At 51.3% G+C, this 22,695-nt stretch overlaps 2 protein-coding genes across 6 annotated transcripts in view; one reads left to right on the top strand and one right to left on the bottom strand.

The window, feature by feature from the left end:
- Positions 1-7,537, top strand: part of ZFHX2 (zinc finger homeobox 2) — a 31,903-nt gene extending 24,366 nt beyond the window's left edge. For all 4 annotated transcript variants that reach the window (XM_053362908.1, XM_053362909.1, XM_053362910.1 and 1 more), the window contains exons 9-10: positions 1,173-4,649; positions 5,949-7,537. In XM_053362908.1, the coding sequence (XP_053218883.1) occupies positions 1,173-4,649; positions 5,949-6,787 (4,316 nt within the window). In that variant the 3' untranslated portion in view covers positions 6,788-7,537. The remainder of the gene's footprint in view (positions 1-1,172; positions 4,650-5,948) is intronic.
- Positions 1-20,285, bottom strand: part of THTPA (thiamine triphosphatase) — a 54,030-nt gene extending 33,745 nt beyond the window's left edge. Inside the window, exons 1-2 of one of the 2 annotated variants that reach the window (XM_053362916.1) lie at positions 19,976-20,285; positions 19,207-19,636 (exon numbers count right to left, since the gene is read on the bottom strand). In XM_053362916.1, coding sequence (XP_053218891.1) covers positions 19,207-19,487 — 281 coding nt within the window. In that variant the 5' untranslated portion in view covers positions 19,488-19,636; positions 19,976-20,285. Of the gene's footprint in view, positions 1-19,206; positions 19,749-19,975 lie in introns of those variants that run through there. The other variant, XM_053362915.1, reaches the window with a different exon arrangement.
- Positions 20,286-22,695: the final 2,410 nt, after the last annotated feature.

Genomic DNA, 22,695 nt, shown 5'->3' with positions numbered 1-22,695 from the left:
CAAGCGATTGTATTGGTTTGAGAAGCAGTACAAATGCAATCCAATGGTGCACTGACAGAAGCAAAGCATATTAAGTAACACAAGTCCCTCTTGTAGGGCAGGGGCTGTAAACTCCCCAAATATTTAGCCCTCCTAGATATCAGAAATTGGGAATGAGGTCAAGGCAGTACTTGTCCTGCTCCATTTGAACACACACACACACCCTGCAAAAATTCAAGCAGCTAATGTACACAGATCTACATTTACAGATGAGGCAGGAAGCGTCAAGGTATGAAAAGCGTCATGGATAAAAAGAATTCCCCCACAGGCAGTGAGGCCTGCATTTTGCCAGGAAACACACCTGCTCTTAGCAGGTGCCCCTGGGGATTCACAGCCATTTTTGGACGAACTCGCTAGCAAATACCTAGAATTGTGGGGTTGGTAAAGACAGACCAAGCACCATAGAATCGTGGGACTGTAGAGTTGGGTCTCTTCCACAGACAGGGCCACAGTGACTGTGATGCCAGCCTCCCTGCCCCTGGAGATATCTGTGGTTCCGGGGGGAGGATGAGGAAAGGGACCACAACGATCACCTAGTCCAGCTCTCTGCAATGCAAGAGTCTTTTGCCCAACATGGGGCTCGAACCCAAGACCCTGAAATTAAGAGTCTCGTGCTAGTTGCTGTACTATTTGCGATCGACTGTGGCAAGCTATGCTTCTGCACCTAGAACCTCCATGCACACACACAAATACATCCTGGCTAGTAAAGGGAGCCCTGACCATTAGGTCCAGTTGTGACCGACTCTGGGGTTGTGGCGCTCATCTCGCTTTACTGGCCGAGGGAGCCGGCGTACAGCTTCCGAGTCATGTGGCCAGCATGACTAAGCCGCTTCCAGAGCAGTGCATGGAAATGCCATTTACCTTCCCGCTGGAGCGGTACCTATTTATCTACTTGCACTGGCGTGCTTTCGAACTGCTAGGTTGGCAGGAACAGGGACCGAGCAACGGGAGCTCACCCCATCGTGGGGATTCGAACCGCCGACCTTCTGATCGGCAAGTCCTAGGCTCTGTGGTTTAACCCACAGCGCCACCCGCGTCCCTGTTACATCCTGGCTAAGGAGCGACAAAACAGGCTGCGGAGAAAACTGATGGTAGTTTCTCTCTCTCCTTTTTCTTTCTCTCTCCTACATCAGCACCACTCACAGGGGAGAAATCCTCTCCGGCTCCCGTGCTTGGCCCTGAAACTCCTCATCCTCCAGCCTCCCCTGCTCTACCTGCTGACCCCCCAGAAAAGCTACCCCCAACCTCTTCTCCACCTCCTCCTCCTCCACTGCCGCCACCTCCGCCACCACCACCTCCTCCTTCAGTTGCTGCTCTGGAGTTTGAAGACGAAGATGCTCCTCATCTGAACGCCCCGTTGGAGGAGCCGCCGCCACCACCACCACCGGCTTCAGCAGAGACTCCTGAGGCCTCTCCACTCGCCCTGCCCAGCCAAGACCCCCGGCACCCGCTGTCCTACCGCAAGGCAACCAATTTCGCCTTGGATAAGTTCCTCGACCCGGCCCGGCCCTACAAGTGCACGGTGTGCAAGGAGTCCTTCACGCAGAAAAACATCCTCTTGGTGCACTACAACTCCGTCTCCCACCTGCACAAGATGAAGAAGGCCTCGGCCGACCCCTCCGCGCCGTCCCGGGGCGAGCCCGGCGCCGCCGGCGTTCTCCAGCCCTCCTCGGACAAGCCCTACAAGTGCACCACCTGCCGGGTCTCCTACAACCAGAGCTCCACGCTGGAGATCCACATGCGCTCCGTCCTGCACCAGACCCGCTCCCGCGTCGCCAAGATGGAAGCCGCCGGCAAAGCGGAGCTGCCGGCCGCCGAGCCGGATCCCCCGTGCGAAGCGCCGCTGGAAGCAGAAGCCCCCAAGCTCCTGGAGGCGGGCTGCGTGCAGGTGCCCACGCTCCCGTTCCTGGCGCCGTCAGCAGCAGAGCTGCAGCGCTTCCCTGCGCCCTTGTTCACTCCGCCGCTGCTGCCGCCCTTCCCGCTGGTGCCAGAGTCGCTCCTGAAACTCCAGCAACAGCAACAGCAGCTGCTGCTCCCCTTCTACCTGCACGACCTCAAGGTGGCCCCCAAGCTGGCTTTGGCCACCCCGGCACTGACCCTCCCGGCCACGCCACCCGTGCTGCTGCCACCTCTGCCAGCCAAGGAAGAGCAGGCGCCGGCAGCCGCTGCCGGCTCCAAACCGGAGGCGCCGGAAGAGGCCGAAGCTGAGGAGGCCGAGGGGGGGCAGCAAGGAAGCGAGGCATCCCGCACGGCTGCCAAAGCCCTCCTGGAGAACTTTGGGTTTGAGCTGGTGATCCAGTACAACGAGGGGAAGCAGCCTGCCGCCCCCGCCCCGGCCGCACCTCCGCGCCCGCCGGCGGGCAAGCTCTTGTGCGGCGCATGCGGGAAGCAGTTCTCCAACATGCTCATCCTGAAGACGCACGAGGAGCATGTGCACCGGCGGTTCCTGCCCTTTGAGGCGCTCAACCGCTACGCCGCCCAGTTCCGGAAGAGCTATGACAGCATGTATCCCCCTCCGCCGCCGGCACTGCCCATCGAGACGGCCACTGCCACGACCTCTGCCCCAACTACTGCCGCTGCCACAGACACCACCACAGTGACCGTGCCAGCCGCCCTGCCCCTGGAGATCCCCCCGCTCTGCCCTCCGTTTTTAATGCAGCCCATGCCAGTGGTGGTGCCGCCGCTAGAGAGCGAGACCCCCCACGTGCCTCCCGAGCGCTTGAAATCCTTGTGGTTCCGGGGGGAGGAAGAGGAAGGTGGCAGTGGGCCCGGGGTTCCTGAGCCTCTTCGCGGGGGCTTCCCGTCCACCCGGCGCTTCTCCCGCACCAAGTTCACAGAGTTCCAGTCTCAAGCCCTACAGTCTTTCTTCGAGTGCAGCGCCTACCCCAAAGACGGCGAGGTGGAGCGGCTGTCTGCAATGCTGGGTTTGCCCAACAGAGTCATCGTGGTTTGGTTCCAAAACGCCCGCCAGAAAGCGCGCAAATGCGGCGGGAGCGAGGCCAGCGTGGGGGGCGGAGGTGCCGCGGTGCAGCCCTCCTGCAAGAAATGCCGGGCGTCCTTCCGCTGTATCTTTGAGCTCATGCGCCACCTTAAAAAGTGCTACAACGACCAGCCGGTGGATGCGGAGGGAGAGGGGGCCGAGGAGGAGAACGAGGGCCCCGAGGAAGAAGAGCAGGAGGAGGAGGAAGAAGAAGAGCAGCAGCAGCAGCAGCCGCAGCAACAGCAGCCGCCGGAGCCTTCGGGGGCTGATGGAGAAGCTAAGGTTGACGGCGCTGGAGACAAACCTCAAGAGGAGGAGCAACCCACAGCCCCTCCCGAAAGTGGAAGCACCCATCCCTGTGACCACTGCACAGCCAAATTCTCAAGCGTCGACCTCCTCAATATCCACCGTGTATCTCACATACCAGCAACCGGCCCTCCACCAGCCCCGGTTGCCCCCCAGCCTCCCCTGGATTTGGCCCCGCTGGTGTTTGGCGACCGCGCCGCCCACCCAGACCCCTCCCGGGCACAGAAGCGGAAGCACGAGGACGGGAGCTTGTCGCCCACTGGCAGCGAGTGCGCCAGCGTGGCGGGAGGGGACAGCGAGCCCCCCCGGGACAAGCGCCTGCGCACCACCATTTTGCCAGAGCAGCTGGAGATCCTGTACCGCTGGTACATGCAGGACTCCAACCCGACCCGCAAGATGCTCGACTGCATCTCCGAAGAGGTTGGGCTCAAGAAGAGGGTGGTTCAAGTGTGGTTCCAGAACACGAGAGCCCGCGAGAGGAAGGGTCAGTTTCGGTGCAACGCCGGCACGGCCAACGCAACCGGCAAGCCCTCACCGGTGCTCCCCTCCGCCTTCCCAAAGTTCAGCCCTCTGCCGCGAGACCCGACCATCCACTACGGAGCGGCCTTTGCGCCCAGCCTCTCTGCGGTGAGCTTACAGCTACCTCCAGCGAAGCCAGAGATTCCTGCGGAGCCACAAGCGCAGGAAGAAGCAGCCGAAGAAGAATTGCCAAAAGAGAACGAAGACCGGAGCCTGTCGGGAGGGGAGATGAGCGACTCGTCTTCCTCCTCCTCCTCGTCGCTGGCCGATCTGGATTTCTCCGGCAGCCGGCGGAGCCGAGGGGCGGACGGCGGCTTTGGAGGCATGCACGACGCTTTGGGCCAGCGCCGGTATCGCACGCAGATGTCCAGCCTGCAGCTGAAGATCATGAAGGTTTGCTACGAGGCCTACCGGACGCCCACCATGCAAGAGTGCGAGGTGCTGGGCGAGGAAATAGGGCTGCCCAAGCGGGTGATCCAAGTGTGGTTCCAGAACGCCAGGGCCAAGGAGAAGAAGGCCAAGGCTGCCAGCGGTGGCGAGGAGGGGCATCCCAGCACTCCATCGCAGGCCGAGTGCCCCTACTGCGAAGTCAAGTACGATTTCTACGTGTCCTGCCGTGGGCACCTCTTCTCCCGCGGGCACCTCGCCCGACTCAAGGAGGCCATCAAGGCCCAGCTCAAGAGCGAGAGCAAGTGCTATGAGCTCGTGCCGGACAAAGGGACGCCATCTCCCACCAGGCTGGGTGCCTCCATGCCTCCCGCCACAGTGCCATCTTCCCTTGGAAGCATGGCTCCCTTTGCGCCAGGTGAGTGAGAGGTGGGAAGGAAAGGTAAGTTACGTTCAAGGAGGTTGGGGATAGGGCCTCGTCTTCAAGCCGTGTTACAGGTTCGCCACTCACAATGGGATCTTTCCAATCCCATATCTGCTCAGCTTCTCTCAAAGTATCGCTAGGCCTCCACATGCTGCTCTGATCCTAATCCCCACTTCTGCCATTTTGCGTGGAAGCTCCCAGGCATCATTTTCATCCCAAGCAGATGCTCCGTGTGGCATTCTGGTTCTCCACACAATCTTTCCCTTCTCCCAACTTTTTTTCCTCCTTCTTCCCACTAGCATAGCCTTTCCTTCCCCCTGTCCCATCCCCGAGGCTTCCATTGTGCGCGTCGGGAGTAGGCTGGGGTGAAAATGGCGCTGAAATCTCCTCCTCTTCCCCCTGCATCTGGGGTGGCTCATTGAGAGTGGTAGTTGGTGTCTTGTTACCAGAATGAGAGGACGTCCATCTCAGCAACCAGAGGAAGCAGATGTTGGGTTGTGGAATTGTAGAAATGTAGAGGATCATCTAGTCCAACCCCCTGCAAGACCCAACGTGGGACTCGAACCCCTGATAAATAATAATAATAACAAATTTATTATTTATACCCACCCATCTGGATGGGTTTACCCAGCCACTCTGGGTAGCTTCCAACAAAATATTTAAAATACATTAAAACATCAGTCATTAAAAACTTCCCTAAATAGGGCTGCCTTCAGATGTCTTCTAAAAGTCAGATGGTTGTTTATTTCCTTGACATCTGATGGGAGGGCATTCTATAGGGTGGGCACCACTACCAAGAAGGCCCTCTGCCTGGTTCCCTGCAACCTCACTTCTCACAGGGAGGGAACTACCAGAAGGCCCTCAGAGCTAGACCTCAGTGTCCGGACTCAACAATGGGGGTGGAGACCATAGCTGTGAATGTTTCCCTTTTATTAAGGGAAATTCCCCTATTCTGAATAGGATTTCCCTTAAAAAAAGGAAAAAGTTGACAGCTATGGTGGAGACGCTCCTTCAGGTATACTGGGCCGAGGTCGTTTAGGGCTTTAAAGGTCAGCACCAACACTTTGAATTGTCCTCGTAAACGTACTGAGAGCCAAGGTAAGTCTTTCAAGAGCTTAACCCTGAGATTAAGAGTTTCATGCTCCCCGCCTGAGCTATCCCAGGAGGGCTGGGCTGGGCTCTCCCGTCGTCCTGCAAAGACTCTGTCCCTAAGGCTTTGAAGCAGGGAGCCAGTGGAGAAAGGCAACACTGAGGAAACAGCACCCAACTCACCCCTCTTTTCTCTCCCAACAGGCCCTTCCTCTTCCTCCTCTGGGGCCCTGAGCACCCCTTTGGCCTCCACGCAGCCGGGGCCCCCCTTACCTCAGCACCTCACTCCGGAACCGGCCCAGCTTGGCCCCTCCACAGAGCCGCCGGCACCTGCTCCAGAGACTTCCCCGGGCGACGGCCAGGCAGACCCCGCCTCCAGCTCAGCCCAGGAACCCTCCGTGCCCTCCACTGCCGCGGTGAAGAACCTCAAGACGTTGAAGGCTGCCGTGCCGGCCCTGCTGGGAGGCCAGTTCCTGCCCTTCCCATTGCCGGCGGCAGCAACGACGGCTGCCCCCTCGCTCTTTGGTGCGCAGCTGCCCGGGGCCTACTTCCAGCAGCTCTACGGCATGAAGAAGGGGCTGTTCCCCATGAACCCCGTCATACCTCAGACGCTTATGGGGCTGCTGCCCAGCCCCCTGCTCCCGACGCCCATGCCCGAGCCGCCCGTCGAGGTGCCCGAGGCCCCCGGCATCTCCACGGTTGACGTGACTCACCAGTACCTCTGCCGCCAGTGCAAGGCAGCCTTCGAGAGCGAGGGGGCCGCCGCCGCCCACCAGGCCACTTTCTGCTACTTTGGGCGCCAGCCCCCCGCGGCCCCGCCCCCGCTGCGGGTGCCCGTGTGCACCTACCACTGCCTGGCCTGCGAGGTGCTTGTGAGCGGGCGCGAGGCCCTGGGGGCCCACCTTCGCTCCAGCGCTCACCGGCGCAAGGCCGGATCCAACGCAGCAACCGCATCGGTGTTTGCCAAAGAGGAATCCAAATTACCTCACTCGGACTCCAGCCCAAAAAGTAACGCTACCTCTACGACACTACTAGCTTTATAGAGACGGATGCTACACTGCCACCGACCGAGAGAGAAGGACTAAGCAACCAACCAACTAGCCAACCAGCCGGCGGAGGGAAGGGCGCCCGCTTGGCGTGCCCTGTGCCCTCTGCCCATACCAAACGCCCATCACGCAACCCCCCGCCACCTGTAAACTCAAGAAACGGCCCCCGGCCAAGGCGACACCCAGTTGCCTGAAGGCCACGCTCTTCCCAGACCCCTGGGTAGCCATGTGGGCAAAGCTGGACCCAGATGTTCAGCCGTCCCACCCCACTCCCCCAACCCCACCGCCATCTTGAGGGAAAACCAGTTGACCTGGTGCGGAACAGAAATGCAGCCCGCCGCCTGAGGAGCCCCCCAACAGTGCCAACCTCAGAAATGCCTTGCGCTCTGCATGGAGTGCAGAAGCTGTTCTCCTCTGCCACCCACCGTGCCCCTTGCCCTCACGGCCCTGTGCACCGGCCGACGCCAGTTCCCAGGGTCTCTCCTCCCAGAAAGGGTTCCTGGATCCTGTCCGACACGGGTGCCCAACCCATCGCCTTCCCGCAGTCCCTTCACACATGCCTGTGTATTCCAGAGTCTTCCACCTCCTGTGGCATACACATGTACCTCACATGAGAGAGGCATGAGAGGCTCTCACTGTCTGCGGTTCAGGTCTCGGTGTCCTCCATGTTTTCCCTCAAGGAGGGTCCCTGGGCATCTCAACAGGTTTCCTTGGGATGTCGACCCCAGCGGAGAGGACCCCCTTCCCTCGCCGCACCGTCTCCTCGTGTCAACGGGAGCTTCCCAGAATCCTTTGCCCAAAGTCCAACCCCTCATGTGTGCAAGAGCCACACACCCCCATCCCGCACATCTCCACACACGCTTGTGACCGCTGCCGGCACACCTGCCGCACGCCCTCGTGCGAACCTGGTCTCCTCTCCCTCCCTCCCTCTCTCACACACACCTGCTTAGAGCTCCTTCTCTCACTCTCTCTCACCTTCCACCCTTTTACTGTGTTATTACCGACTTGAGAAAGGCCAAAAAAAAAGCAAACAAAAATAATGGACGGAAAGAAAGAAAAGTTATTAACCCAAGGAAACAAAACTTAAGGGGGGGGAGGGGGGCAAAGATGAGAAACTGAGTCCCCAACCCCACACCCCCAACCCCTCCTAGAGCATGTGCTGCCCATTGTGTATAATAATTCCCGTCCTGGACGGATGGACAGACTCCCGAACTTGTTGATGGATTTTGAACGACTTGAACAGCAACCAAACTGGGGAAGAAAGGCGCCTCTCCCTCTTCTTTCCCGCCATTTTCCCCCTCCTCTCTCTCTCTCTCTCTCTCGCTCTCTCTCCTCCTCCTCCTCCTCCTCCTCCTCGTCCCCAGTTGGGTCTCTGCCCGCACTGAGGAACCAAATAAAACTAACAACCTCGCTGTCTTTTTCCTCCTGATAGACGTGACTTCCGTCTCCGCGCGGGAAACGACACACAAAAAAAAAACCCCCTACTCCAATGGCTTTAAAAAGAAAGAAAGAAAGAGAAGAAAATAATAATAATAAAATAAAACCAGAAGGATCCTCCCGTCTACACACACACAGTTACCTGCCACGTGCTGGTGTGCCGACGTCCTTGCAAAAAAGAAAAAAAAGGAAAAAAAAAAGAACACAAAAAACCCTCTTTATGAATCCAAAGCTCTTTAAAAAAAAAAAAAACTTCTATACAATAACCAAAAAGAAAACCAACAGTTTGAGAGAGAGACTACCCACCAACAAAAAGGAATAATAAAAAGCAAACTGGAAATAATTTTTTTTTAAAGAAAAAGACATATGACGACGATGACGAAGAAGAAGAAAAGTTACGCCCTCACGTTTTTCTTCCTCCTTTGTGTCCGTTCTTTTGGGGTTCCTTCTCCCGTGCTTTTCTTTCCCCAGCCCTGCTCCCCCCCTCTTCCGACCTGCCAAGTGTTTTTTAGGCCCTCTCCCATTTAAAACAAAGATGGACAAGAATTTTAAGAAGTTGATGGAAGTGGAAACCTGTGGGGTAGAGAAGGGATTACAAAAAAAAAGAATCCCCCACAAAAATAACCAAACGAACTACATTCGGGGCGTCCAGAGGGCGTGGGCTCCTACAGCGGCTCACCCTCCGAGACCACCCTGTTTTCCTCAGACTGCCCCCCTTCTCCCCACAACTCTGCACCCCAGAATGGGGCGAGGGGAAATGTCTTTCTGTTGTGTATTTAAAGGGGGGGATGGGGTACAATAAAAAATTAAAAAGAAATAAAAATTATATTAAAGAGATGATCTGGGGGGGGGACATGCTTTTGGCAGGGTGGTGGTTGGGTGCATATATTTGTGGGGGGAGGGGGGAGAGAGTAAAAGCACCGAAGAATAGACAAATATTGGATATTGATCGAAGGTCTCGCTTTTTCCTGTGAAGCAGGGAAAGTATAATGTGCACCCAAAACAACTTTTTTTAAAAAAATGTGAATTCCTTGATCTAGGGGTTTATTTGCACAGTGCTATTGATTGTGGGTTGTTATTATTTATTAAATCTATATAGCGACCTTCGTCACAAGATCTCAGGGCAGGTTCACCGAATAAAATACAAGATAAAAACACAAGTAGATAATTAAAACAAAAGCAGTATCACCATCCCTCCCTTATTAACAAGGTGGATGCAGGACTTAGCTGCTTATGTTTTACTCGGGAACTGATCAGCCATATGCCTTGGGAAAGCAGTGCCACAAAACGGGCGCACTAAAGATTTGAAGTCCTGTGGTACAGGAAGGCCACAATAAGGTTTTCTGGTTTTTTTCTGGGTCCTCCAACACACTTGAAAAAGAGGGCACAGATTTGCATGACGTTTGCGTCTGCTTTGTGTCATTCCCGACCGGCAGAATTCGAACGCACCACTCTTCCCCCCAAAAAATTGTATTTCCAAACTAGAAACAGCTGAACCTGCTTAATTTCTGCCTGCCACACAGCTGTTAATGGCTGGCTTTCTCTCAATGCCACAACCCTAAGCCAAAACCTAGTCCTGTATCCAGTTACCTGGGATTAAGACCTATTAAGCACATAGGTAATCCCTTCTTACGTATACCACTATACTGCAAATTGCCTATACAGTGAATTCTTATTGCTGGGTGTTTATGCCGAAGCCTCTTTCTTTGCAGGTTATTATTATTATTATTATTATTATTATTATTATTATTATTATTACATTGCATTGCCATCTGAAGGTGGGGGGAATTCCTTTAACATCCGCCTGGACTCACTGTGTATAGAGTATTTGCAGGAAACAGCTCAGACAAACCCACCACAGGAAACACACATCCTAGTTTCTGCAGGGAAAGGGGAAATTGTGGAGATCCTAAAGGATGAGAAAATTGAGACAGAAGAAGGAAATTGGCAGCTCTTTGAGACTCTGGGGATTTCTCTGGCCGGGTGTCCAAACAGCTCCCTTGTCAATCACAGCTATGACTTCACTCATTGGCTAAAAACCAAAAGGCGGGAGCAACCAGGCTGGCTCATCTAATAGAAAATGCTTATAAGAACAATTGTACATTTGCTTCATAACTTTCTTTATAGATGGGCTAGATACTTTTTTTTAAAAAAAAGAAAATGAGTCTGGGTCACTTACCGGCTCTGTGCCTGATACTTTAGCACTGACTGTTATCTGCCTCTCCGCCACCCTGCTAATAATGGGTGCAAACCCAAATAAAATCTCAAACCCTGTGATTTAATGCAAAAATGTTCTAAAACAATTTTGATTAGCAAGAAATGTGCATGGAAAGAAAAGCAATATTGTTTTCCAACCGGCACCAGTTTCTTAGCAGGCGATCCAAATATTCTGAAATTTGTAAGGTCGATTTGGAGGAGAAAATCCTACAAAGAAATCCAAACCAGCTACAGGTTTAAACTAAGCGCACCATTAAGATATTATTCTGATTTGTTTTTCATTTCCATACCGTCAGGTGCTCTTGAGAGTTTTCTGTTGGACGAAAAGCAGGGCAGACTTTCGAAAATTAAACAAGGTCTCTGGCATCAGGCAAGACCGCTGCCCTCTCCTAGCTATGCTGTCTTCCAAACACCATGGTTTTTTCCAAAATTCGGTCACACTAGAGTGTGACCAAGGAATGGAAGTCAGAAAGAGGCTGTGCAGATAGCAGACGAGATTCCCCCCCAAAAAAAATCCTCAAGGGGGGTCCGTTCTGTTTTGTCTCATAGGAGTGAACGGTGCCCAGGATGGTTAGAAAATAAAATGATATAATAAGACAACAATTTCAAGAAGCTGGGTGCCACCCCATGGAGGAAGCCCATGGGTTTCTCCCAGCCCTGCCTGGAAGTGACAGAAATTGAACCCAGGATCTTTGGCACGTGGAAAAGATGCTCCACCATGTTGGTGTTTGTGCTTGGTATCTGGGAATCAGGGAGGGGAAAGATTTTCACAGCATGGGAGAGGAGCGTTATCACCTGCTAACAGGCTGCATGCTGGAAAATCTTTGTCAAGGGCAAAGGGAATATTTTATGTGCAACAGAGCATAAATACCGGCGTAAAATGTGGGCTGATCCATTTTTAAAGGCTTGGGATATGAGGTGCAAGCGCACTACTTCTCTGACATCTATTTGGGGCTGTGTCCTTGATCAATCAACTCCCCATCTATTGTTCTGTAATGGTGGCAGAATTCGCACGCATTTCCAGATCTGTCTCCACCCCCGCCCTCTTCTCTGCCAACCCTAAACGTCTGAGGGGTGGGGTGGGGGGAGAAGGAGAAGGTAGCCTGCCATCTTTGGCCTGTGTTTCTGAAGCCGCGGGAACCAGGGCTTGGTTCCCTGTTTCTGCTGCCACGGCAACGGGCGCCATCTTGGAGACATTGATAGAAGACTATTTGTAGTCTTTTGACATAAGGGCAGAGCAAAGGGCCCTGGAGTGGGGTGAGGGAAGGGGGCAAAGACCATGGGAATTTTTCCAAGGGCGGGGAGGCAAAGTATGTAGAAACCAGTTTACCGTAAAATAAAAAATTATTGGTCCCCCCTCACTTTTCCCTCTGGCCCTGCCAAGTCACTGGCACATGGCCCCCTAAAGATTGCTCAGATCAAAATTCCCCATCCCTACTGTAGATCCTATTCAAGCTATACAGAACCTGACTCACCACCCCATATTCCATAGGGCAGACCCACATACGCCATACCCCATCCGGGCCCACAAAAGGCCAGCATAGTGCATTGGGTGGGATATTGGGTGCAGGTCAGGGAGACTTGGGTTCAAATCCCTTTCCAAACATGAAGCTCACTGGGCGATGTTGGGCAATTCACACTTCCTCAGCTGCACCTACCTCACAGGGTTGCTGTGAGTACAAAATATAGAAAGCAGACAGCCCTCAACAGAAGACATGTTAAGATTAATTTCTACCTTCAGGGATCCTGGGATAATGCTATATTGTTGGGTCAACATCACCCTTCGTGTAATAAGAGCTCAGATTTAACCGATCAATTCAGCCCCGGCCAGCTCCTACTTTGCTCCCACCTGGCTGGTAAAAACCTGGCCCCTATGCCCTCCCCATCTCTTGGACCAGCCTACAAAACTCAAAACTCATTGCCTGCCTGCCCCACACAGCTCCCACCTGCCCATTGGCTTTGTGCAAGAGGCTCCTGCGCTGCCACCAGCCCCACTGTTCCTATGTGGGGCTGCCCTTGGAAGACAACATGGCAACTTCAACTGGTGCAAACTGCAGTGGCCACATTAGTGGCTGGGCTTCCGTGTAGATCTCAAAAGCCCCTGGGCCCAATTCACCGTGCTCACGTTGGTGTTTAAAGCCGTAAACGACACGGGCCCTGAATACCTGAAAGACAGTCTCCTTCGCTACAGACCCTCTCAGGTGTTTAGATTGGCAAAGAGGGGCAGCCCTCTTTCTTGTTCCTGTGCCTTCAGAAGCTCTGGGGGGTGGCAGCCCAGGACAGGGCCTTCTCTGTGGCAGCCCCTAAGTTGTGGGACTCCCTCAGAGAGGTGTACCTGGCACCCTCATTGTATGGCTTTTGGCAAATGATGCAGATGCACTCCTTTATCCTAGCTTTCGGCACTCAAAAGTGCGTAATTCTCAGACCCACCTTATTTCTATAATGGTGGGTTGTTTCAAACTGTTTTTCATATTGCTTTTTAATTGTAACTCACCCTGGGACCTTAGGGTGGAGGGTGAAAATAATAATAATAATAATAATAATAATAATAATAATAATAATAATATAATTAATTAATTCTGATGGTGGGAAACAGAATCAAACTCTGCCAAGTGATCCTATGCACAGTCCCAACCAGCGCCAGAATCTCAGCTTCAAGATCTCTCCACAATCTCCCTACGTCTGCTAGGCCTGACCCAATGCCTGCCTTTCACTATCACACGCCAATTACTGTATTTTTTGCTCTATAAGACTCACTTTTTCCCTCCTAAAAAGTAAGGGGAAATGTGTGTGTGTCTTATGGAGCGAATGCAGGCTGCGCAGCTATCACAGAAGCCAGAACAGCAAGAGGGATCGCTGATTTTGCTGCGCAGCGATCCCTCTTGCTGTTCTGGCTCCTGAGATTCAGAATATTTTTTTTTCTTGTTTTCCTCCTCCAAAAACTAGGTGCGTCTTGTGGTCTGGTGCGTCTTATAGAGCGAAAAATACGGTATTTATTGAGTTCAAACAGGACTGAAAACAGACCCGCACATAATAAATGAAAACACACACACACACACAAGACTATTAATAAAGCAGCACTGACCCCCACAAAAATACTGTTTGGGGTTTGTGGCAAAGATTAGCCTCTAACATAAATGTTTTGGTTTCAGAGGATCAATCACTGCTTGATTTTTAAAAGATGATTCTAGCCCTCATGACTGTAGTGGGGCGTTGGGGGTGTGAAGCTTAGAAACGGGTTTCTGCTGGAATCAAAAAGCTAAAGAAACAAATAATAATAACGCATCTGTTTGCGGTCTGGGCAAAGGAGGGAGCGCTGACTCTAAGAACTCGCTGGCATCATGATACAATGAGCACGTCAGGGGGGAAGCATTCTAATCTAACCCTCTCTTTTGCTTGCAATATTTTCCCCCCACAATGGGGAAAGCATTCAAACAGATGATTCCCCCATCTGTAGTCCGAGTGGTACAGTCCACCATGGATATTTCTGCAAGTGGCCTGGTGACATTCACACTGCTGTTAGTTTCAGTGTGCTCAATCTCTGACACAATAAACAGGTTCTGGGGCTAAACTCTGGCTCTCATCTCCTGATGCATCTCGCATTACGACAATATTTGAAAACCATCATCTGCATTGATTAGCAAAAATATTCCGCTAATTTCTCTCAGGTTCCTGAACAATGGCTCCTCTCTTGAATCATCTCACCTCACGAGGATATTCAAAAACCATTATCTGCATTGATTAGCAAAAATATTTTGCTACTTACCGTGGGCTGATTAAATTCAGCACCACCAAATCAACAGACTCATCGGTGCTCTTTTGCTGCAAAATATATACATCTACCTAGATCTGTATACACACAAACACCATGGATGAGAACAAGGCGAGTGACACCCATCAGCTCTCTGCCCCAAATGTATGACATGCTCTGCATTGAAATATCATACTGGTAACCCAAAAAACTACACCCGTGCTATAGACCTGCAACATTTTGAAGCCTGCTCAACTCTTGAGTGTTTCTCCACCACCAAAGAATCATGGGAACTGTAGTCTTCTGGGGAAAGCTTATTTATTGGGTTTATATCCCACGTTTTCCTCCAAGCGGTACATGGGACTGTGACTGGCCCAAGGTCACCCAGTGAACGGCATGACTGAGTGGGGATTTGAACCCTGATCTCCCAGGTCCTAGTCCGACACTCTGACCACTACACCACACTGGCTTCCTAGAGTACTTCTGCTATGGGAACACTACACAGTGGTACCTCTGGTTGCAAAAGGGATCCGTTCTGGAGCCCTGTTCGCAACATGAGCAGAACGCAACCCGCGTCTGCGCGGGTCGCGATTCACCGCTTCTGCACATGTGCCTAACGTCATTTTGAGTGTCTGCGCATGCGCAAGCGGTGAAACCCGGAAGTAACCCTGTCCGGTACTTCCAGGTCGCCGCGGGACGCAACCTGAAAACGCTCAACCTGAAGCAAATGCAACACGAGGTATGACTGCATAAATTAAGTAGGTATATAAATATGAAGAAAGCAAAATGTCTCTTAAGAGAAAGTACCATAACCAGACTTCTACTTGCCACCTTCTCTCAAAAGGAGATCCCCCATCCCCAACATGAAATTATGTTTAAGCTATAAATGTTAAAAGTGGAAATTGCAGCCACCGTGCTGCTGCTGAGAGCTAAACCATGGTTTGGCTCAACGTGCCACCTGAACCCAGGCTTGTGGTTTATTTTGAACCCCCACAAAGCAAGAACCACAACTAAACAATCCCTGACCATCCAACCTCTGCCACCTTCCGAGGTCGCATGTTCCACCATGAATTGCTCTTCTGGTCAAAAAGTTCTTCCTAAATCTGGTGGGAATCTCCTTTCTTGTGATTTGAATCAAACTGGCTCGACTCCTACCCTCTGCAGCAGCAGGAGACAAGCTTGCCCCCATCTTCCATGGGGCAGCCCCTCAAGAAGAAGAAGAGTTTGGATTTGATATCCCGCTTTTCACTCCCTTTAAGGAGTCTTAAATCGGCCAACATTCTCCTTTCCCTTCCTCCCCCACAACAAACACTCTGTGAGGTGAGTGGGGCTGAGAGACTTCAGAGAAGTTGCAGCAGCTGCAGGTGGAGGAGCGGGGAATCGAACCCGGTTCACCAGATTACGAGTCCACCGCTCTTAACCACTATACCACACTGGCTCTCTCAGGTATTTGAAGAAGATGGCTCTCATAGCGGCTCTGTCTTCTCTTCTACAGGCACCCAACTACCTCAACCGTTCCTCCTAAAGACCTTTATAATCCTGGTCTCCGTCTTCCAGCACACGTTTCCCCCTTGTCAATATCCTCCTTAATGCTAAGCTACAGTTCGGTTTAGCGGCACATGCAAAGCAGCTCTGTGCCGGTCCTGAGATTCGCAAAGAATTTACTTCGGCTGTCGAAAACCTACTACCATGCAGTTCCCATGCTCAGGAAAGAAAGGAAACAGAACTCCAGCCCAGATTAAGAGGGCAAGTTCCTCAGTCCCATTTACATAGGCTCAAAGCGTGACAAGATCTATTTCTGCACTAATTTGGCAGTATTTGTTCAGTTGGCTGGCAAGTTGCCTTTCCAGTCCAGCCTTTCCAAAGGACTCGAGGAAGGTTAACTCTACCCAGAAGGAAACCAAAATGCCACGAAAACAGCCATCGCTGAATCACAACTGCAAAGAAAAGGCCCGATGTGTTGAGGTGTTCGAGCCAGGCAGATTTGTGAACCAGCCAGCCTCGCGCCCATCATACAAAAAGCTTAAAAACATGCATAGTTCTTAACTCTAGCTACCAAACAAGGAACCAAGGCAGGAACAACGATTGCAGTTCGTGCTAACTATGGTTTGTGGCCTTAAACGAACGCTGCTATCTCAAATGCACAGCAAAACTAGGTTACTAAACTAAGCAACAGCCTGCGATGATGGGCACATGGAGATATCAGCGAGAAACCGGCTTATTGCCTAGAAACCATATGTACTGTGGTTTGCTGGAATGCTCAACCATGCAAACCATACTTTGGAAGCCCACTGCAAACCAGTTTCACAATCCGGGTTGGTGGGCGATCCTTTTAAGCGATGGTCTAGCTGGGCATTCAGACATGACACTTAACCATAGTTACAGAAAACAAGCCAGAGTTCGGCTGTTTCCAGGCCATCAGGTCATTATAAGAATTTTGTAACTAAAAAAATCATGGCTTGCTTTTAGGCGCCAGGCAAAACCAGACACTTGGTCCTTAATTTGAAGGGTTCCTGGGTATGTCGGTGGCTTCTCTTTATAATTATTTGTCAACAGAGTGGACCTGTCCTAATATAAACAAGTATTTTAGACTTTCTTTTTATTATTGTTATTACATTTGGCGTTAGCGTCTCGTTTGTACACTGCAAGACGCCTCGGGACACATTCGAGTGAAAAGCCAGATATATATATATTTTAAAATAAGAAATTCACTGATCTTTGTAAACTGCTCTGGAATCCTTTTCCAGCCAAAGGGAAGGCTAAAGATGCTTCAGATAAAATAAATAGGCATTATTCCTTCTGGAAGACATTCCGGGTCAGACTTTAATGGATCTGTGAGGCGGAGACCCTAAGCAGATTTATTACAGAAAAGAGCCATAGTGAGGTCGATGGGACTTACTTCTGGGTAAAAATGATTGCCCTTCAAGGGAAGGAAGCTCTGCTCTTGCAACTCACCCGCCCTAAACACCTCTGTCTGTATTTGGGATAATCAACCATTGGCTCTCCAGATGTGGTCGGACTACAACTCCCATCAGCCTTGCCCATTGGCCATGCTTGCTGGGGCTGATGGGAGTTGGAGTTCACATTCTCCATCCTGCTCTGCGTCCAAGATGGCTGAATCTGGCATTGGGGCAAAGCAAGGAAGAGGCTGCCTCCGGCTGATCTTTAAGAAAAAGTTGGGGGAAAGGAGAGGAGGCAGTCTTTGGGGTACGTAGGATCCTAATGATTAAAGACTTCCTAGGTCAAAATGAATATTGGGGCTTGAGGGATTTTATTTTGTAATTTAAATTGAGTTAAAATAATTCTTTTTACACACACAAAACCCCCGGAATTGGCGTGGGGTAGCATTTTCCACCTGGCACTCTGATGAAGGGAGTGATTAGGAAGCAGGAAAGGGGCAGGGGAAAAACTGAAGTTCTAAAAGGGCACAGGATCAGACCGGAAAAGGGGTCCTCTCCACGCACTCTCTGCGTCTGGACAATTATAACGTGTTTCGCTTTAAAGCTTTTGGAAATTGAAAATAATTCTCCTTGATGAAAATTGTCTCTTAGAGTTTATTAGGGCTGAAGACTTGATAGACATGATTAATCAAGTAATTTATTAATCACAGATTAAAACGTGGGGTTTTAATCAGATTTTAATCAGAGCTGTCTGGGCAGGCATCTTTGGTTTGTAAGTCATCTATGACTACCCCTCAACTCAAGCAACACATCTTAGATAAACTCCGAACCAATAAGAATCCACCAATAAATTGGCTTGTATCTATATTGCACAGTAGGTGTGCTGCTGAAGCCTCCAGCAGTGATTGGCTGAGCTTCTGTGATGACACAGAATGCTTTCAGGTGCTCCAGGTTCTATGGGGACAAAGCTATTGGAATGTTTGTAGGTCCGAATTTCTGTGAGAGAAGGAAAAACTAGGAGTTTGGCTGGAATTTAAGCCTCACAACGACCTTTGGTCTGAGGATAAGGAAGATATTATGGAAAGTAAAGAAGCCCAGAAGCCCAGAGGTAAGGTGGATGAAGAAACAGGTAAAAAGCCCAAAAACCAAACAAAACAGAACAGAAACACAGCGAGAAGTTGGGTGAAGAGAAAGAAGCTTCAGCAAAACAGAAGAGAAAATAGGGAACAAAGAAGGAGCTAACAAGAAACGGGGAGAAGGGCTGAATTTCACAAATTGATATGAATTAACCACCCAGTTCTTGGGATGCTGGTTTCTAGTTGATTTTAATGGGACACATTTGACTGTGCACTGGTCATATTAATGATTAGCACAAGGCCATTATCTTCATCAAAAAAAGTTCTTAATTGGTTTGGATGTTCTCCTCCCTCTAAACCACCTGGAAAATTATAGGTTGTCAGCTCCACTTTTAAAAAAATGTTAATTAAAAATATTTAAAATGAGGAGGAATATTTTAAGAGATATATATTTTTTCTTTAGCCACAAAGGTCTTGGAAGTTCTCTCTTTCTCCCCTCGCCCCCAATATACATTTTAATTTGTGCTAGCGTTACAGCAGGGGTAAAAGTAAACAGTTTCCCCCCTGAGCCCCACTAGAAGTGGGGGGCAAAAATTGAAACAGGAGCATCCTGAAAACAAAACTGTTTTTATACGGATCTTTAAGAAGGCAAACTCTGAAAACCACAACAAATTTCTTCAAAAATTAAGGTTCATAATTCCGGTTTTTTAACACTTCATTCCGCCGATAAGGGCTGACTGTTTCTATGGAACCGTTTGTAGCCAAACCACGACCCAACAACCAAAAACATCAAAACTATGTTGAGCAGCCAAGGTGGCTTCCATCGGCCTCCCATTCCACCAATCTGAACAAACCGTTCGCTCATCCTCTCGCTATGGGTAGTTGGATAACCACCATACTCATCCTATGAGATGCCCCACCCAACATAAAATGCAAACATTTGTCACGTCAGCAACCCCCTCTCCCAAAACTGCTGCCAGAGAACCCACAACTCCTATTCCTGGAGATGCAGGAGAAGAAATTTCAAGTCTATACCTTGTTGGTCCACGAAGAAGGTTGGCTGAAGACTGAAGATCTTCTGAGCTCCTGGTCTTGACCTGCAGACATCCGTTCAACGGCGGCAGATCGATATGACTGAGAAAGAGAAAACAGACAGATAGATGGAAAGGAGCAGGAGAAAGGAAGATGTCTACCCGACCAAACGCCGCTCGGTCTGCCCCATTCCCCGTGCGCCACGTCCTTCCGTGCCCCGCCAGGGTCTCCGCCTGCCGCGACGAGGCTGTGCCCAGGCAGCAGGGATGGCAGCGACTTATCATTCTCCTCTCCTTCCCCGCCGTTTGCCGCAGTGCCAAGATCAGCGACTCTGTTCACGTGCCAGTGCGGGTGATGCCAGCCCCAACCGGCTTTGACTCGGTGCCAACTTCAGATGGTCACAGGTGTGCCAGTCTGAAAAGAGGGAGAGGGGCTGGGTGAGGAGAGACAGACAGAGAGAGAGAGGAAGAGACGTTTAATACAGAACTGATCTGGGTGCCAATAATGCCCGCGGCACGATCTGGTAGCTGCCCTTCCTCTTCCCCAAATGGCACCCCCCAAGTTGCACCCGCCCCCACAGTTGCCCAGGCTTTTATTTCCACGTCTGTTTCTCTCTCTCTCTCTCTCTCTCTCTCTCTCTCTCTCTCTCTCTCTCTCTCTCTCTCTCTTTCTCTCTCTCTGATCCTATTCTAGTGTCAATCCCGGTTTCTCATCCCAAATGCCCGCAGCTCCGCCCGGGTCCAACCTAGATGCCCGTCACCAAAGCACCCACCCGGCTCCATCTCCTCTCCCTTCCTTCGGCTTCCTCCTGCCCCTTCCATGCCTCCCCACACCTCGCCACCTGCCAGCTGCTGCCAAACGGAGAGAGCGGAGCCGGGGGGCACGGTGCCAGCACGCGAAAAGCGCCGTACACCCTCGCACACATCTCAGAGAGAAAGAGAGAGATTTGCACGCGGCGCGCCAGCCTCCACCCTGGTGCCAATCCGTTCGCTCTGGCCCTCTCTCTTGCCTCCCATCTCCCTGCGGGCACAGCCTTGCCAGCTGCTGCTTGCTGCCTTGCCTGGTCCTCCCCCCCCCTTTCGCTGTCATCATGCACCAACCTGGCATCTCACACTCAGCCTCCCCCCCACCCGCCCTACACACCAGCACCCCTGCCCGGTTGGCATTAAAGCTGGCGAGCGGAGCGAATGCCGCAGAGGGAAGGGAGGGTGGCAGGGCGGGCGGCTGCTCTGTGCCAGCTGTCATCGCCCCTCCCCCATGCAGAATCGCTTCGGGTATCGGGCTGGCATATACCACCTCCTCTCCTTCCTCTCCACACCCCCCCCCACAACCTCCATCCTTCTGCCTCCCCCTTCCATCCCTGCGCTTATCGTTCGCTTTTTCGTCCTATCCATCCCTTGCTTCTCTGCCCCCTTCCCCTTGTCGCTCGCTCTCCTTCGAAACCCTCGTCCTCCACACTCTCATCCTTTCCCCCCTCTTTTCCTATCACCCTTTCTCTTCCTCCCCTCTTTTTTCTTTCTCTCTCTCTCTCTCCTTCCAGCACCCATTTCCAGTTATGTCCTGTGGTGCAGGTGCCAGCCCGTTATGCCAACCACGCGGGGCGGCGGGGGGGGGGAGAGAGAGATACAAGGGCTTGTGCGTATGTGTGTGTTTGCATGACCAAGCCTGGCGTCCCTTCCGGAGAAGAGACGAAACACACACACACACGGACACACAAAACACCCGATTCCTTGGGCTTTCGTCGCGCCCACCCTATCCGCCGTTGAAAGTGGCACGGTGCCAACCCAGGAACAACCATCTGTGCCCCCCGTCTGCAGCACCCCTCCCCCCGCCACCGCACTAATTGGCAGCTGAATTAATTAAATCCTGGATGCTAATTAACATTCCGACGGTGCAATGGTGGGGGAGGAAGAGGAGGGGTTCGGAGGCAGGGTTCTCCAGCGGGCATCGAGGCAGGGGGGGAAAGTGGGCAAGGAAAGTCAAGGATTTGGGGGTGCCATTTAATGGGGGGGCAGGAGGTGTTTTGCCTTCCCCCCCAAACCTGGGAGGAAAGTAGAGTGTTAGGAGGGAGCAAGGATAGGACCTTGAAAAGGAGGGAAGCCAATAATCAGAAGTAACTATAAATTGTGTTGCAAACATTAAAAATAAATAACTTGGGGTTTGGTGTCCAGAGATTTGAATGTAACCAATATTCCTCTTAGGGAAAGTTTTTTTTGGGGGGGGGTGGGAGGCAAGGGCAAGATTATTGGCCAACTGGCAAAATATGAACGTTACGAATTAAATAATGAGAGATATCTGGAATGGCAAGGAGGGAAACGTTACACTAAAAGAGAATCAAAAGAGCTGGAACACACTTGCTCCCCACTGAAACCAATCACAATTGCCAAAAGAAATTCCCAAAACTCCAAATTTACATCCGAGGAAGAAAGCAAAAATTGCTTTGGTACCCTTTGTTTTTAAATGGTGGAACTGAGGACAAACTGCCCATAAGCTAAAGTCAATCGCTTGCCAGCTCTGCAGATTTCACCAGTGGAGTTCAGCACATTTCATATTCTCCCCAACTAATAGCAATGGGATCTTAATGGGCTTCCTTTAGACTGAACCTCACCCTGAGCCTGTGGCTATCTATCTGCCGCAGGGCCACAACTGCTTTCGATGGCGATTCGAAGGTCAATTTTCCTTCATCAGGGCTAGAACCCCACCCCTTTTTTAAACACTGGACTCCAGAAATTTGATCAAACTCTTGTGGTCCAGTTCTATGAGATGGGAATGTATGGGCTATATCCAACTAAACTGGACTCAAGAGTAGACTCCCTGTAATTAACTGAGTCATGTCCATTCATTCCAAAGGATCGCAAATGTTGGAAACAGCCCCAGATTTCAGTTCAAACGCTGCTAGAGCTTGCCTCCCCAGAAAGAACTTTCTTGTTGGTATTCAAATGCCTTTTGAAGACTTAGTTGTTACAGCAGCTGTTCCATACATTTGATTCGTTGGGTTCTGGGTTTTATCTGCTGTTCTGTCTTGCTTTTCGATTTCTTCCGTTTCTTTTCTTTCTTTAATGTTTTCCGTCATTCCGGGACGGGAAGCAGAGCTGCTCTATCCTCTGAGACCAGTGATGTTGGGTTCTCCTCACCAGCTGGTTGCTAGAAGTGTGAGCAAAGCCACTTAAATAACGCAGGCGTTATCCAGAGAGAAATGAGATCCTGATCATGCTTTCCTCAGGAAAACTGCATAATTCGAGGAGAAGCAAAAGAAGTTTCATTTTTCTGACTTCAGGCCTTGTACACAGGAGAGACATTCAGCTAAACATACAGAGGTAGGGCTCCCTCAGAACTACACAGCCAATCAGAGCATGTGCCACTTACCGTATTTTTCGCCCTATAGGACGCACTTCCCCCCCTCCAAAAATGAAGGGGAAATGTGTGTGTGTCCTATGGGGCGAATGCAGGCTTTCGCTGAAGCCTGGAGAGCGAGAGGGGTCGGTGCGCACC

The sequence above is a fragment of the Podarcis raffonei genome, chromosome 13 (genome assembly GCF_027172205.1).
Source record: "Podarcis raffonei isolate rPodRaf1 chromosome 13, rPodRaf1.pri, whole genome shotgun sequence".
Classification (NCBI taxonomy): Eukaryota; Metazoa; Chordata; class Lepidosauria; order Squamata; family Lacertidae; genus Podarcis; species Podarcis raffonei.
The sequence above is the reverse complement of the archived record's forward strand: the minus strand, read 5'-3'. Positions and strand labels throughout refer to the sequence as shown.